At 45.3% G+C, this 16,592-nt stretch overlaps 1 protein-coding gene across 1 annotated transcript; it reads left to right on the top strand.

The window, feature by feature from the left end:
- The first annotated feature begins 1,227 nt into the window (after positions 1–1,227).
- LOC119466502 (uncharacterized) lies at positions 1,228–15,819 on the top strand. The gene is made up of 5 exons (XM_037727029.2): positions 1,228–1,433; positions 1,511–1,603; positions 1,802–1,905; positions 8,688–8,793; positions 15,665–15,819. The coding sequence occupies exons 1-5, from the start codon at positions 1,343–1,345 to the stop codon at positions 15,772–15,774; spliced, it is 504 nt and encodes a 167-aa protein (XP_037582957.1). The 5' UTR covers positions 1,228–1,342; the 3' UTR covers positions 15,775–15,819.
- The last annotated feature ends 773 nt before the right edge of the window (positions 15,820–16,592 follow it).

Genomic DNA, 16,592 nt, shown 5'->3' with positions numbered 1-16,592 from the left:
AATAAAAAAATATTAACACTGCAAGCAAAAGTACTGAGACGACTTACTGTCTTACTTTTGTATTTTGTGTTAATAGGTGGTGTTCAAAACCCGACGTCTCAGGAAAATCGAGAGGGATTTCTTGGGACCTGGTGGCCCTGCTTCGTTGGTGGACATCCTGTGCTGTCGCGCGGTCAGCCTCCGTAGAACTTGAGGCATTGGGTGACCGAGTGCTATTTAAAAATACCCCCATATATTTCCATGTTCTCAGGGCGTTTACATGCATGAACCCGACAGAATCGGGTCGAGTCGGCTTGTCGGGCTGGAATCGGCCTGTCGGGTTCGTGCAAAACGCTAGCCGGTCGGGCTCAACAAACGTCGAGTTGGGTTGAGTCAGCCCGACTGCATGGGGTAGGCTGACACAGCCCGACCCGTTACGGCTGATTAACACTAGGCCGACACGACACCGATTTTGGTCTGCCGACTGTTGGCGACAGCAGTTTACAGGACGGAAAACGCTGTGGCCAACGGTTTAAAGGAAGGAAAATGCTGTCGCCAACAATCGGCAGACCAAAATCGGTGTCGTGTCGGCCTACTCTGAATCAGCCTTTAGCAGCGCGTACGTAAACGCGGACGGCACGGGCCAGCCAGCGCCGAGACTTCCGCGGTACGACTGTGACGTTGCGATTTATGCGCCGGTAGCGGTAATGGTATGAGGACAAGTCATAGACAAGCACTGTCCAGTGCAACCTCATCGTAATTTTAAGACTACAGTAAGACCTATAGAGTTTCTCACTACTATAATATAGTGAGAAACTCTATGGTAAGACCCATGAAATAGAGCTGTTTCAGATGGCTGTGGGAACCGGAAGCCCAGTTCAAACGCGTTGATGTCTCGGCTCGTCGCTGCGACATGGCTGCGTGCCGTCGTTGTCCAATGTCAGAAGCGAGTTCATGTAAACGCGGTCACGACCGGCTCCGTGATCTCTATTTCCGAGTCGACCCGCTCGCGTCGGGTAAACATTTTTGGGCTCCCGAAATCACTTCCGGCGCATTTTAAATCCAGAGGACACCCTCATACAGGGCGTGGTAGAGTTAATGTATATGCTACCTGGTAGCATATAATGTAACTCTAGTGAGTGGATTTAGACACCATTTATTTATTTTTGCTTTATTCACTGCATCGCCGCCACTGGAGCTACTAGAAATGTTTCATCATCATCATCATAAGAGCCACCGCCCCGCCACCTTCAAAAAACGTACTTTTTTTTATCCAGCGGCCGCGACTGGGGTTTTGCCGGTCATGTGGTGACATTTCTCAGTCGTCGCTGTCACCCGCTGGTCACATTGCAATTTGGATGTCATGTCCAAAGCATGGGAGTTTAATTGCCCAAAATATTATGATTTTGAACTTGGAGATGAAGGCAACGCCCCTCCGACGGAAGAATACTTCGGTTAGAGCCTCAGCCTCAGTCTCATTGGACACATTTTGCGTGTTCACTTAAACATTTGTTGTGCTTGCTTCGTGCAGAGAGTCACAAGGATTCACCGAATTCGCCATTGCGGCGGCGGCAAGCACTACAAACCGTGAATACTACGCATTTGAAGTCTGTGAAGTCAACAAGTACGTGCATTATCGGGTTTCCTGGTCGCCAGTGCGTAGCTTTGCGTTACAATTGTCACAGAAGTAAACGAATTTGACTGTTTGCCTCGTTTATGAGCTCTAGCTTTACTGCCGGCAATCCTTTTATTCTGTCTATATGTAAACAAATATTGCCTTTAATTGCGCCTGTGACCCTAATCACGCTTCCTTTTTTTGCAGCCACATTCGAGAACGGCCATAGGAAAGTGCCTGCGCCTACAACTAAATGTGTAGAGAAAGCAGAGTGCAAGAGCAAACGTAGCAAGCCTGCAACATCGGTTCATGTGAGTGCCTGGCGTGACCGATTATTTGTACTTAGCTGGGTGAAAAGTTATCATGGTGTTAGTATTGCTGTAAGCTGGGCTAGTTCGTACACTGGCATTATGAAACATGGTCGCAGTGCTAAAGAAGAATGCACGAAATTCAAAGGATAGGTGCTGGTCTTGTGCGTTTTTTTTATCTTTGTCTTCCTTAGCGCTGTAACCATGTTTCATTACGAAATTGATCAGTTTCCATCATTTGTTAGCGATTTCTTTGTAAGTTGATGCGTTCATGTTGCTTTGGAACGATTCTTAGCGTCTGTGTTTACCCCCCCCCCCCCCCCCCCATTTCTTTCTAGCACTGTTTTCTGGAATTCTGCATTAATGTCATGACCTATAGCATATTTTCTTGACGTTTTGTCCAGTAGACAACAAAACCTTTGTGGACTTCAAATTTGAATGGACAAGCAACAACATAGTAGCCTGCAACTCTTAGCAAAAATATGGACAGCATGAAAGTTCTTCAGAGCTTTCTCAGTGTTTAATTCTTTTTGCCTGTGTATATTAGGTGGTATGAAGCCACAGTCGGCATTGCTTCAAGCAGCCGCATCCACTCTTGTTAGAAGCATCTGCAAGAATCGGTTGAAACATGAATATGCATGATACCAGCAAGCTTTTGTTGGGAATTTTAAGTTCTCCAGTAAGTGTCCGCTAGCTTTTAAACTAACGAGTGCTTTATGCCATCCACAAGTATATGCATGAAAGAGAGCTCTGCTGACAACTTGAGTTGCCTGATTTAGTAGAGTGATTTTGATAAAAGTTTCACTACAGTCGTACATACCATGGCAAAGGCTGCTAGCAATTTTTGGAGGTCTCGAAAATGTCAACTTTTGGATTTGGCTTGGAAAGTGACATTTTCCTTACTGTCCCTTCATTTTCTTTTTTATGCAAGTGTGTATAACCAAAGGTATCAGCCTCCCAAAACGTACCACACTACATGCACTGAGAATACTTGTGAAAACCACCCGTGAAACTCCTGATGGAATACATTATCTCAGAAATAGTGAAGTTCATTCTTACTAATACCTTTTGCACATTCATGCGAATGGCTTCTATGTTACACACACACACACACATGTGCTCCCTCAAGGGCTGCAGAAGATAGCGCCAACCTTTCCCTTTCCCTCAAGAACCACTTATCATCTATGTTACAGACTTATATTTTCAGTTCATGGGCTGCTGTCTTAAAGGCTGGACCATATCCTTGAAATTATCTTGTGGTACTCATCACTGCTCGCTTTGTGTGCTTGTGTAGTACCAAGAACCATTATAGAACTTTTCCGCTGCAAATTGTTTTGAAACATTCCATGCTAACAGAATAATGAAAATTATTTTGCATAAGTGAGCACAAGGTTGGTAATATCCAAGAGCTTCTGGTAAAATAATTTTTAATGGGAGCTTCAGGCTATGTGAGTGATATTTGTTTTCTTGAGGATCATTTATGATGGATGAGAACTGTCTTTATGGCAACAGAGCAAGTGTGGTTTCAACGTGTTTTGGCAGGTTGTTGGACATTTGTGTCCTTGCTCAGATGTGTCAGTATGTCAGTCCACTGATTTACCGTTTTTTCATTGGCTACTTACTGAGGTCACATTCATAATACCCAAAGTAGATTAAATGCTTGACTAATGCTCTGCTATCAAGTTTTGCATTAGCCTAAAAAAAAACACCTATAGATATAGACAAATTGGCACTGGAAATTTCTAGTGTTAATTCACTATCACTGGTATGGGTTATAGAGTAAGATAAACATTTTTGCGACACACAAAAAAGTACCAAAGGTGCGTCACAGCACGCTAGATACCCATCATATCTCTCATCACAAGGCGATTGTAATGCCAACGTTTGATCATGTTGACAGAAGACGGCTTATGTCAGCTATATCCTATTTCTGCTGTTGGTCACAGTTCTGAGTGATTTTCTTCTGCTTTACTCTGTCAGTAAACCACTTGTCTTTTAGCTTCTCAGTGTTACCTTCCTCATGATTGTCTTTATGCTTCTTGAACTGACCGCATTCCTTCTTGCCACCAGTGTTGGTAATCATTGCTTTCTTAATGATAAATTTATTGTCTTATTGTTTTATTATATGCGGAAACCTTCTCAGTCTTTTGTCCTGAACCGTTGCTGCAATGTCCACAACTTCAACCATTCCTTGGATATGGTCATTCTCATGTCATCCTCATGTGTCCTTTCGTTATTCATTCATCAGTTGCAGTGGCTCAGTGCGGCTCAGTGGCATTTTGCTGCTGAGCACGAAGTTGCGTGTTCGATTACTAACCACGGCCGATGCTTTCCAATGGGGGGGCAGGATGCAAAAACACTCATGTACTGTGCTTTAGGGGCACATTAAAGAACTTTAGGTGGTTGTATTTCATCCAGAGTGCACCAGTACGGTGCCTCCTGCAGCCTGCAAGTTGCTTTGTGATAATCAATTCTGCAATTTAAATTGTTTCATGGTTCATCCTCTTCACTACTCCCTCAACTTCACCCCCTAATGACTTATTGCAGAAAGCCGTGCATTAGGCAAGCCACCTGCATGGTTTTTTTTTGCCTGTTTGCCATATTAAGCAGTTTTGCATAATATTCCTGCTGCCTCTCCTGCCCTTTGTTGATTCTTCAGCTTTTGGCAATCAAATTTTTCTTCTCCCCTTCATTTCTTCTAAGATTATTCACTTTTTGGTATGCAATTGCTTTTGCCTCTGCCACTTTTCTCTTTATATCCTGCTACTTTATTTCAAAAACATTTTTTTCAAATGCGTGCTGCCACATCCATTCTTTGAATCTGCCTTTGTGTGGGCTGCTGTTTGTACATCTTCATCCTATTGCCAAGTTTCCTTGTTCTCCTGAATCTTGCTGAAAATTTTACCTGAGATTTCCTTTCCTGCATTTTATAATAGCTTGTGCATATTGCTTCCAAAATTTTTTCACATTCTTTGAACTTCTTATCTTAAAAGCAACTTCTTTGAATCTATGGTGGCTCTCTATTCTCTCTCTTTGTATGTACGTGCCTCTTACGTGCATCCCTCATGACGTGCGTCAATTCCTAAACAACCCCAGAGATGCCTCCATGGTAGCTTGGCTAACGCACTTGTGACCTTCAACAGCATTTTAGTATGCATCCATAATCTCCCTTGTAAATTGTGAGTTGTGCTGATACTTTAATCTTTGTTTGGCTAAATATGGGGTCACAGCAACACTTCTTGCAATACATGGCCAGGTGTGACCCTACTCCATTCTTGACACTGAGCACATGCTCCTGAAAGCGAGTGTTCACACATTGGCTTGTTTGCCCTGTGTGTGTGCTACTGCACAAACAAGGAATGTGGTAAACAAGACCTGTCCCGCATCTAATGTGTGGCTTCCTTTGTGTAACCTGGTACTCATGCCAAATCGCAGCTGAGGACGTCTCTGCCTTTGGTACAGCTGGCCGAATCTAAGTTTCTGCAACGCACTAAAAAACACTCTTGCACCAAAACACCTTGCAACATTCTTGAAACCATGTAAAAGTTTGTGCACATAAGGCATGACAGCTATATTGCCCTTCTTAGCATCCGCAGTGTCATCCTTAGGAAGATTGGCTTGTCACATGCTCTGGTCATAAACACTTATGTATGTCTAGCTTCCTTTAGTCTCAGGAGCTGATTACTAAAGCGAGCGTACATCTTGTAGTGGCACAACTTTAATTGAGAAGACTGAATAAAGTAAACAGAAATATACCACCTTTTACAAGTTTAGAATGCCCAGACCTGAAGCTTAAAAAAAAATTTTAATTCTGAGGTTTTCAAAACCATGATATCATTATGAGTTAGTGGGGGACTTCAGATTAATTTTGACCACCTGAGGTTCTTTAACATGCACCCAATGCACGGCCCACAAGCGTTTCTTGCATTCCGCCCCCATCAAAATGTAGCCGTCGCGGCCGGGATTTGATCCCGCACAACACCAAAGCCACTACGCCACCACAGCAGGTAGACATGAAGCTGAGCAGGGGCTTTACAGATCTTGTACAGTATTGCCAACATACGTGGTGTTTTGCAAACAATTTTATGTCTAAAAACTCTTTTTTGCTTTGAAAGTTCAAACGTAAAACCCAGTCTCGATCCGCACTCCTTTAAAACATCAACTACCCTTCTCTCTACTGTACTTATGGAATGAAATGCGTCAATTTAGCGCTAACTAACATGTGTACCTTTCTTTCTGCTGCGTCGAGTTCATGTGACATAAGCGTAATTTTGGCTTTTACACTTGGGTCAGAGTTCCTACCACCTTTAGCGAGCAGATATATAGTGACATGACATTGCACTGTCAAGTATTTGTGCTTATTCGATGTTCTACTTTAAAGTTTCTCTGTGGTGTTTCATTCCGTGAGTATAATACATTGCACCTCTCCACTAAAACAAGAAAGTCATCCACATATCGAATGATCTTAACTGCAAGGGCACTGATATTGCACTTGATTTCCATCTCCACATGTGCCGTATACAGTAAAACCTCGTTGATACATTCCCATTTGTTTTCCCGGCTCGTATGCTCTAAAACGTCAGTGCCGTTTGTGTATCTGCCCCGCAAAGTTATCGGATGTCAAGTTTTTTCTCATCATGCATTCTGTATCCAAGGTCCCCTAAGAAACATAAAAATGGGGTTGAGCTGTAGATATTGCTAAGGACAGGAAGGGGCTGCGTTAGAGCTTATGCACACTCCAGCCTTTGGCAATTACATACCACCATTCGGCCCACACAAGTCGAACATGCATAAAAAGGGAGAATCTCAACAGGAACAAGGCATATGCTATTGAACACTGCTTCATCATTCTCTTGGCTTATGCACTGCTTCACACACTGCATTAACTTGTCGTGCGGCAATGAATAATATAAATCGTCCATGTTGACTCTAAAACCTGTGCAACTCCCTGATTTTCTGTCCTTAAAAACGTCGCCAAAGCCTCTGAATTATGAATGGCACACGGGCCTGCACAGTACAAGGACAATTGTTTCTGAACCATTGGCAACACTTATGGGATGAACAAACACTGAATAAGCTCCATGTAATTAAACCACTTTTAGTGAACTGGCCCTCATTAACAAAGTCACGACGATCTGAAGTTCTCTTCTGCCGCCTTAGAATAGGACATACATATGGTACACATTCGTACCTTTTAACTGGCGCTGAACCCCCCTCTGTTGCAGATGTGGTGGAAGGCTCACCGTACTCCACGTCTTACTGGAGTGCCAGGACGCAGAAAGAGAGCAAAGAAAGCACATTTCTTTAGCTTATAAACAAAATATCCCCTTACATCCGAGACTGTTTCTTGGCCCAGAACCTCTGTTTGAAACCAAGGCAGTGCTTAACTTTCTAAATGATGTTGTGCTGCATGTTATTAGCTCGAGAGATTCGTAGCCCACCCTCTATCTAGAGGGTATTGCTGCGGGCATACTATTTTTGTAGAGCACGTCCCTCCAGGCCCTTGTGCCCAAGGGTCTCAGTGAGGTGGGAGTGCTAATGGAAGCGACGCATCTTTTTATGTTATTTCTTTCTAATCACTCATCATTAGAATTCTTTTAACACTTGTCTATTTTATACACCTTACAATGAATATTTTAGGCCTCTATACAGCCTCGTTACATTTTACACCTTTCATTCATCGCAGCATTGACTTCCCCATACCATTTCTTGGCGCTCTTTGGCCATCCCAGGCCCTTGCGCCAAAAAACCCTATACATCATCATCATCACAATTGTTTCTGCAGCGGAGTTTCAGCTTTGTGCTGCCAAGTGTCTGCCTCGGATACTATTGCCCTAAATTGGCAATAGTATCATCGCTTGTGTTGTCTGTGAACACCCGATACAGTTGCTGAAGCTGCGGGCAGAGCGATGCCAGGCTGAGTTTTAGGCTAATCATAACTCCTTGGATTACAATGCTCGCGCCTCGGTGAACTGCATTGCAGTGCATGCAAGACTGTTGTTTCCATGTCTTCTGGCTAATTTCTTTGATGCCGACAGTCTGCAACTTTGAGTGGATGCTGGCCACTTGGCTGCCAGGACATCATCAAAAGCTTTATCCCTTTCAAATCAGATTTAGACAGAACTCTGGCACAAGAAACAGTGCTGCATGTCTTGGCCTACAGCCGCCTCATGCATACCATTATTTCTACAGGCATAGTCAAGCCATACAACAACATCCAGCATGAGTAAATTTTTGAGCAGTATTTACTCGGGGAACTCCTACAGCAAGCCTCCTCTCTCCACCCCCTAGCGAGCAGCGAGGTTGCATGCCCCGCTGCCGACCAGATGGAGGTGTGAAAGCTGGGTGCTTGCCCCTTCCCGGCTGGGGGCAAACGTTTGCACTTGGAACAAATGATCCGCCTTATCCATGGGAAGCTCCTCAAGGCTGCGCTTCCTGATGAAGGCATGACAGTCACATGCTGCGTTCCCCATGCAGCGACGAGGTGCATTTCAATAACTGCAGTGGGGAGAGGTCTCAGTAATTTTTTTAGTGGTTTATGTGTTTTCTCCATCTTTCATTCTTTTAGCATGTCCATTATCTGCATGTTTACACATTATTTGGACTACTTTAGGTGGGGCCCACACATTCGCAAGTAAATGTTACCCATTAGCCAGCCCTGTCAACACTATTTTGATGTTAGTAAGCATTACTTACATTTTTGGAGTGCTTGAGCATGATGTGCACAAAAAGCCTGCAGCTCACTTACTCCGTCATGAAATATTCTGTTGTTTGTGCCTATGCAGAATGTTTGCAACAGGACAGTACCAAGCAAAGCTAAACCTACAATGGCGGAATTCATCCACAACTACTTCTTCAAAACCCCCGCTCGCCTTCGCTCAAAAATGACTGGTGAGTCTTTTGAAGCCAAATCGTCTTAGTCGTGGCATATTAGGTGGTCCAACGCTCACACTGCACTGTTTTAACATTAAAGACGCTAAAAAATTTGGTTGAATGCACCTTCACGAGATGTTGATAACTGAAAGTACGAAAGACCTGGCTTTGGTCGCTATCTTCATTACCATTGTGATTTTGACTAGAAATATTGTGGCTGCAAAAAGATTCAATTAATTTCATTAATATTTATCACAATGAAAATACAGTTAGAATGAAAAAACTTCTTATATTCACACAAGATGGTTTCAAAACCCTTGTTACTACTCTATGTCTGATTCATATATCTTGGAAACATTATGAATGAATAGTGTGAAAATAGTGTGCTCATTCTTGACATTTTGAAGTTTAGTGGATGCTGCTGTGAAGCAGTGTTATTACTCACCTTTGTGATCCTAATGGTAGTGAAAATCAATGTGTGACAGTAGTGCTGTATGAAAACAATGTGACATCATGCTCTGCTTTGGAATTTGTCCTGTTTCTAATCGTATGTCAGTCAGTATTTTTGGCGTTTAAAAGCTTCAGGCATTCTTCAAGCAGCTCAAAGAATTCATTGCTTCACCTTGATATGTACTAACTTGTTGGCCTTATATGAAAGATTTGCATTTCTGTAGCATTGGTTTACATGGTCTTGGCAAGTGTTGTCATGAAAGCCCCAGGAAAAATGTTTTTCATTAGATTGCATTTTCTACCAATGCGGTATGTGAACAAGAAGTTATAACTCGTGAACTCTGAACAAGGAGTTATAATTGTTTACCAGTAAAGATTGGATACATTGCATTCTAAAGGTACCAAAGATCAACCTAGCTGGTTTGAAAAACTTCATTTGGGCCAAAACAGCCCAAATACTCTAACACTATACTATCAGCACTGAGGTTTTGATGCGAAATGGGGGAAAAAAAGGAAGTTTACCTTTCATTTTCCCTGGTAATAATTAACTTTTTTTCCACCAAATGAATGAAAAGTTTTTAAAGAAGACTACCGCTCTAAACTGATTTCGAGGCTCTTTAGTGTTCGTTTAAGCTATGGCCAATTCAAATATCTACCAGCAGAATGAATGGGTCGCATCCTGGGCCTGTCTCAAATAGGATTCAGCCAGGTTCACTCTTACTTATGAACTCACATGCACTTATATACTCAGGCTCATGGAGGCCTTCTTGAACTCAATGTGCCCACCTGGACTCTCTTGAGCTTCCAGGCTCATGACTCGGCTTGGGCTTAGACTCAGGCTTAAGAGCATATTTGGAGTCAGGTCAAATGGTGTCACAAGTGGGAAAGGACAGAATTGACAGCCTTCAACTGCTGTTCTATAGTACCACATGTACACAGATTTCTTGACGATATTGTGTATAGATGTGTAAAAATTTACTATCCTGGAGAGCAAGAAAATGTTCATAATTTATCCTAGGTGCCGCCCTTCATCTTTCTTCTCTTCCATCTTCTCATGAACTCTAGCCCACTGTTAAAACCACTATTTAGCTTGTGCCCCACTTTGCCTGTCACATTTTTGTGTGCAATAACATATACAAGAAATACCTTTAGTGCACATGGTACCACAATGGTGCTCAGGCTCACTTGAACCCAAACAGATTTGGATCAGATGAGCAGCTTGCCTTTGCACTGAACCTCACATAAACACACACGACATACAGAGCTCTTGCTCAGTCTCAACTTGAGTTGCTGCTAGGGCGCACTCATTTTGTGCACTGTTAGGGCAAAATAGGTACCACATTGCAGACAAGGACAAAAAAGAAATGAGACACACACTGCTAAGTCACAATATTAACTTGTCGCAGGTTAGCATCATTAGTCTCCCAGTTATTCCTTCGTGTTGTGCTGTGCCCCTTCTGCTCTCAGACTTGAACGAGAGTATTGTCACGGTTCGTTTATGGAAAGCGACTTAAAGTAATATCGCTATCCGCATTTTCTATTCAAATGAAGGATGAGAGCGTTTGATCTCAGAAGTGAAAGAAGAACGTATATTTGCATAAAGAAAGCGGAAACATAACACACATAAACAAAGGATAAAAAAAAATAAAGAGCACTCTACACTGCTTTTAACAAAGACGGTTCTCACAAATTAAAGTCACCGCAGTTCTAATGCTACAGTTGTTAGGTGTGTCCGACTACACAGGCACAGTAGAATGAGAGCGGGGTGCGGCTCACCAACAGTTTGGGCACATGGTCGCGTCGGTAAGGAACTCCAAGCCGTCGTCGAAGGAAGACACTGGTCGCTCTTTGAGCGAACTCCAGGTTGTCACGAAAAGGGACCTTCTGCTGGCTCAGGAGGTTAGGCAGTCCATGTTCTGCCTGTAGTAATCTGGAAGCTCGAGCCCGTGGCCCGACAGCTCACTGCAGTTACATGGTGGGACCGTGTCCTAGCTCCGGAGGCTAGGCAGACCAGGTTCTGCCGGTAGGAGTCTGGAAGCTCGGGCCCACGGCCCGACGGCTTACTCCTACTCCCGGCGGACGCTGACTTGCCTCTCCGCTATGACCCTCTGTCTCTGCGACTTTAAGGCGCAACTGTAAGTTGCAGCCCTCCAGTTCCAGCTGGTCCTTCTTCACCTCTCTCTCCGCAGCTCGTTGCTCGCGCCTCTTGCTCATCGAACCATGCTTGCAGTGCCGGTCCTTCCAACTCCATGCGTTCTGCCAGCGCCATTAACTCTCGCGTGCTCATTTTTTTTTTCTTATGAAAAACAACTGTATCAAACGCTCAAGTGCTGTCGTGCGGACGCCAATTGTGATGGTTAGGTTCTTTTGAGTTTGATAGAAAACGCATCCAAAGTGTTTCGCCTCAGTGCTTCCAATAAATGACAAGGCTGGCTGCAAACCACACGCAAGGATAGATTTATCAAAATTAACTCCCTTATAAACACGGACTAGGAATTACAAAGCAAAGAAATTACAAATTTTACAATGACGGTTAGATACACGGATAAGTTCAAGAACAAAGATAGTGTTCACTAAGATAACTAGAGTAACAAAACAAGCGGCGGTCGCGTGCAAGTAAAGCGTTCACCGGTTATAGGCGGGGATGGTGGTCTAGAAGTCCATGTTGAGATAGCACCAGCAAAATGAAGCCTGGGGTCGGAGGAAGGGAGCAAGTCTCAAACAGCCGGCGTGACGAAGGCTCAACCAAGGTCTTGCCATTCAGAAGAGGTCAGATACTGTCGTCTCGAGCGTCTCCAGCAGGTCCGCTGTGATAGAGTGGACGGCTTAGTCATCCAGGCCCAGTCGCCTGGCAGCCCACTCTTCCGCGCCTCGTCGTCCAGCTTCCGGAGAGTGCTTACTGTCGAGCAAACTGCAGCCTGCTGTGGGTAGACGCCAGGTCGTCGGCAAGTGCAGAGCCAGCCAGGTAGAGGCCTCGTGAGCCTGGGTCCAAGCACCTGTCAAGCTCATACCTCTTTAGCCTAGCCACCTTCACTTCTTCCCACCGCCGCCGTGTCTTCTTCCCTTGATGATCATGATGATGATCTTAAACCGTGGCACGTACCTGCTCTTCCGTTCTTCTTCTCTTCCTCTTCTTTTGACCTAGTCTCTCGTGGATTTTTCTTTAAGACAGACAGGACAGACAATGAACTTTTATTGAGTTCCTGAGGGAGTAGCCGGCGGAGACCCGTTGGGGCCCCCGGCTTGCCGCTGGCTGCTCCCATGTCGGAATCGGGAGGCCAAGCCTCTCCGCTCTTTCATGGGCCCTCTGGACGGCCATGGACTGGAGCTTGAGTTCCGTACTAGAGATGGCCTCGTCCCAGCAAGTGTAAGTACGTGTCCCGTAATGCAGGACACTGCCAGAGCATATGGGCTAGAGTGCTAAACTCCTCCCCACAATCCGGGCACTGTGGGAGAATTTCTGTGTTAATCCTGCTTAGGAAACCTCGCGAGGGATATGACCTCGTCTGAAGCATCCTAAGCGTGATCGATTGAGCTCTACATAGATTTGGGTGTGGAGGCGGGAAGCGCCTGCGTTCCTCTTTATAGTGGGAGACGATCTCATGGAATGTTAATAAGGGGTCGCTGTGGCCGAGCTCCTCCGGATCCAATGAAGCCTCCCCGCCGTCGCGGCGCGTGAATTCTCGCGCACGGCGGTGAGCAATCTCATTGGGGTTCGGGCGGCCCGGCAGCACGTTGTCACCCATGTGAGCGGGGAACCACGTAATATGTAATGGACGGAGTCAGAATTAGTTCTGGACTTACTCTTCAGAAGCGCCTCCGCCTGTCTCGCAACTATTCCCGAAGCGAAAGCCCTGACGGCCGCGCGTGAGTCAATGTAGATATCCGGCCTTTTAGAATCCTGCATCGCCAGCGCAACCGCCACCTGCCCTGCCACGTCGGCCGTGACAGCGCCTACCGAGGCCGCAGATAGGAGCTCGCCCTTCTCGCTGACCACCGTGACCGCGAATTTACCGGAGCGCCCATATTGAGCTGCGTCCACGATGGTTTCCATGCCGACCGTTGTCTTTAAGATCGTCCTGGCACGAGCTGCTCGCCTGCCCGCATTATGCTGTGGGTGAACGTTTCTAGGTAATGGTCCGACGACGCGTAGGTCCCTCTGGAGTTCTCGTCCAGCTGAACCGCCTCACTGTGACTGTAACGCGGCCGCAAGCCCGCCGCCTCCAAGAGGCGCCTATACCCGCGCTGGAGCCCGAAAGCCTCGTGATCTGCGCCGCTTGTTGCGCCTCTATTAGTTCGAGGGCGTTGTTACGAACGCCGAGCTGCATTAGCCTGTCTGTGCTCGCCGTGACCGGAATACCCAGTACCTTCTTGACGCTTTTCCGCATCAACGTGTCAAGTTTGTCCCTTTCAGTCTTAGTCCACTGCAGGGCCGAGACCACGTAGTTGATGTGGCTCATAAGAAAAGCGTGATGCGCCTTAAGTAGGTTGTCCTCGCCTAGGCCCCCCTTCTTATTGGAGACTCTCATGATTAATCTGAGGATATTCTCGGTTTTGGCGGTCAGGTGCGCAATGGTTTTGGCATTACAGCCCCTGGCATCGAGCAACAATCCTAGAATTCTGATCGAATTCACCCTGGGGATCTTCTGGCCGTCCCGCGTGTACACATCTATGGGGATCTGCTCGAGCGGCACGAGCCCCCGAACCACCTGCTTTGCCGGTCTGTATAACATGAGCTCTGACTTGGTCGGGAAGAGTCGGAGACCCGTGCCCTCCAGGAAGGACTCGGTCACGTCCAAGGCCTCCTGGAGCGCCTGTTCCACGGCCGCCACCGAGCATCCCGGGCACCAGATCCTAAAGTCGTCGGCGTACAGCGCGTGTCCCACATTTGGTATGGCGGTCAGCCGCTTCGAGAGGCCGTGCATTGCAATGTTAAACAGGAGGGGCGAGATCACCGCCCCTTGTGGCGTGCCTCTGTTTCCTAGCGCGAATGGTTCTGATTTGGTCTGCCCCACCTTGACGACCGCCGTCCTGCCCCTCAGGAAGGAAGGACTCCACAAACGCGAAAAATTACCTCCCAAGTTCAATGCCGAAATCTCATTTATGATGAAGTCGTGCGACACGGTGTCGAAGGCTTTAATTGGACAAATCTAGTGCAAGAATGCCCCTGACGTCCCTAGTCCTGTTGTCAATAACCTGTCTTTTAAGCAGTAGCATGACGTCCTGCGTAGAAAGTGATGGTCTAAACCCTACCATATTGTATACGGGAACAATCTCTCGCGCTCTATGTGTTTTGAGATCCTGTTGTGTATAACGTGCTTGGCAACCTTACCGAAACATGGCGTGAGCGAAATGGGCCGAAAGTTGTCCAGGCTTGGGGGCTTTCCAGTCTTAGGAATCAGTACCACCGTCGCCTGCTTCCTCGATGTTTCTTGCTTGCTTGCTTGCCTTTAAAAGTGGCTCGTACCCACTATGGGGGATTGGCCAAGAATCGTGTGATTGAAGGAAAACAATTATCGGAGTCTGATCAGGATCACTTTTTAGACGATGCTTTTTTTTTTTTTTTCTTGCGACGCTCGGCGCGCGCTTCAGCCAAATTCATGCAGCACTTCATCTTTGTCGTCTTTTGCTCCCGGCCATCCCACGCCCCATGTTCGCATCGCCTCGCGCACTTCATATATCACAAGTATCTTGAGCTGCCAACCTATGGTTGCAGGACTTTTTGCAAAAAACACCAACGCAAGTGTCAAAATATGAAATAATGTGCAGTAAAATGCAGCTCTCATAGGCCAGCAGCTTTATTTTTTTCTCGTGGCAAAGAAGTGCATAGCGTAATTTGTTTGGCCACTTCATTTTAAAGAAGGTTCAGAGTGTCTCTCATGTCGCATAATGAACTTTTCTGCTTAAATGTCAATGTAGCAACAATAAGTCGCGGGAAAACACCGCCTGTTTTCTAGCTCCAGGATATACTTGTTTAATACTGCTATGTTTAATTTCATTAAAATTGCGCGTGCTTTTCATTGGGTTGAATAAGCTTATGTGGAGTGGCAGCAGCATGTGCAGGTGTCACTCCCATGTAAGATAAAACATTTTTTTTTTTTTTTAGAGTGTCTTCATTCTATCCCTCAGTGCCATGTTATCAGCAGTCCTGATAAACAAGCAGAGCACATATACCTCTAAGGCTGTCGTTTGTGATAAGAGTTACCAAGGTCCAGACAAGGGACACGTCTGGGTGGTGGGTGTACAAAACTAGTTTTGGCATTTATATCTGCACAATTAAGGCTTGTATTGGGTGTGTACATGCATGAGGTCTCATGTGCAGCTAATAGAACACTGCAGTGTGTTAAGGTGCACATTGCAGCGCTTAACTATCGCTCGTACAGCAGGCTGGCATTGCATGTTCCTGTTATGTACTTCCTTTTATATACTCCATGTGCAGCCACAACCAAACCAAGGCATCCCATGAAGACCACAGTACCAATCTCACCGAAGCTGAGGACTATGTTGCGAGCAAAGCAGCGAGCAGCTGCCAAGAAGACTCAAGTTTAATTTTGTGACTGCCATGCCTTTAGAAATTAAATTTTGGTCAACAATCTTACTGTAATAGTCTGTTCCCAACAAGGTGGTATCACCTGCCATCTTATGCACATATAGAGCTCTTCTTAAGTTGCGACTATGCAGCTGGAGAAATGGTACATAATCAGGCAGTGACTTCTTTGCACAAGCTTTGTCAGAAACTTGATTAGCAGGGGCTGTACTTAGTAAGGATCCTTTTCATCCGATTATACGTATTCATTTCTTATTTGTCCAACCGACTGGCTGATCCTGGCAATAATGGAGGCACGGCTTTATGTAAGCAAACGACAATGGGGAAAAAAATAATGAGAAAAATCTTTAAAAGATATGACCCCAGACAAACTTTTTAGGCTAATTCAAAGCTCTAATTTGTCACTGCTATAAGAATATTCCACCAGCTGCCATCAACAGCATACATTGTCACATTATTTCTGTTCTCTCATTTGAAATCTATATGCAGAAACAGAAGCAGTAAAATACTATGCAGAAAGCACCACAGAAAGAAGGTAAGGTTTGAATTTTAACAGACCCAGTTGTAGCCAGAAAGTTGAATAAATACTGCTGCTTGCACTTATATTGCAACTATCTGTGCAACAAACCTCAGTCTATAAAAATGGTCTTGCTCATTACTTATAAAATGCGGTCGTTGCACCAGCATGATATAGGTATCTAGCATGCACAGAAAGCTTGCGAGTTAGAAGCGATTCAGTACGTTATCAATACACAACAAGTGACCTGACTCATAGTGGGTGGCAGCTGCTAGTGACAGATAAGACTAAGCATTTAAGTGT

The sequence above is a fragment of the Dermacentor silvarum genome, chromosome 1, assembly GCF_013339745.2.
Source record: "Dermacentor silvarum isolate Dsil-2018 chromosome 1, BIME_Dsil_1.4, whole genome shotgun sequence".
Taxonomy (NCBI): Eukaryota; Metazoa; Arthropoda; class Arachnida; order Ixodida; family Ixodidae; genus Dermacentor; species Dermacentor silvarum.
This window is presented reverse-complemented; position numbering and strand designations above follow the sequence as displayed.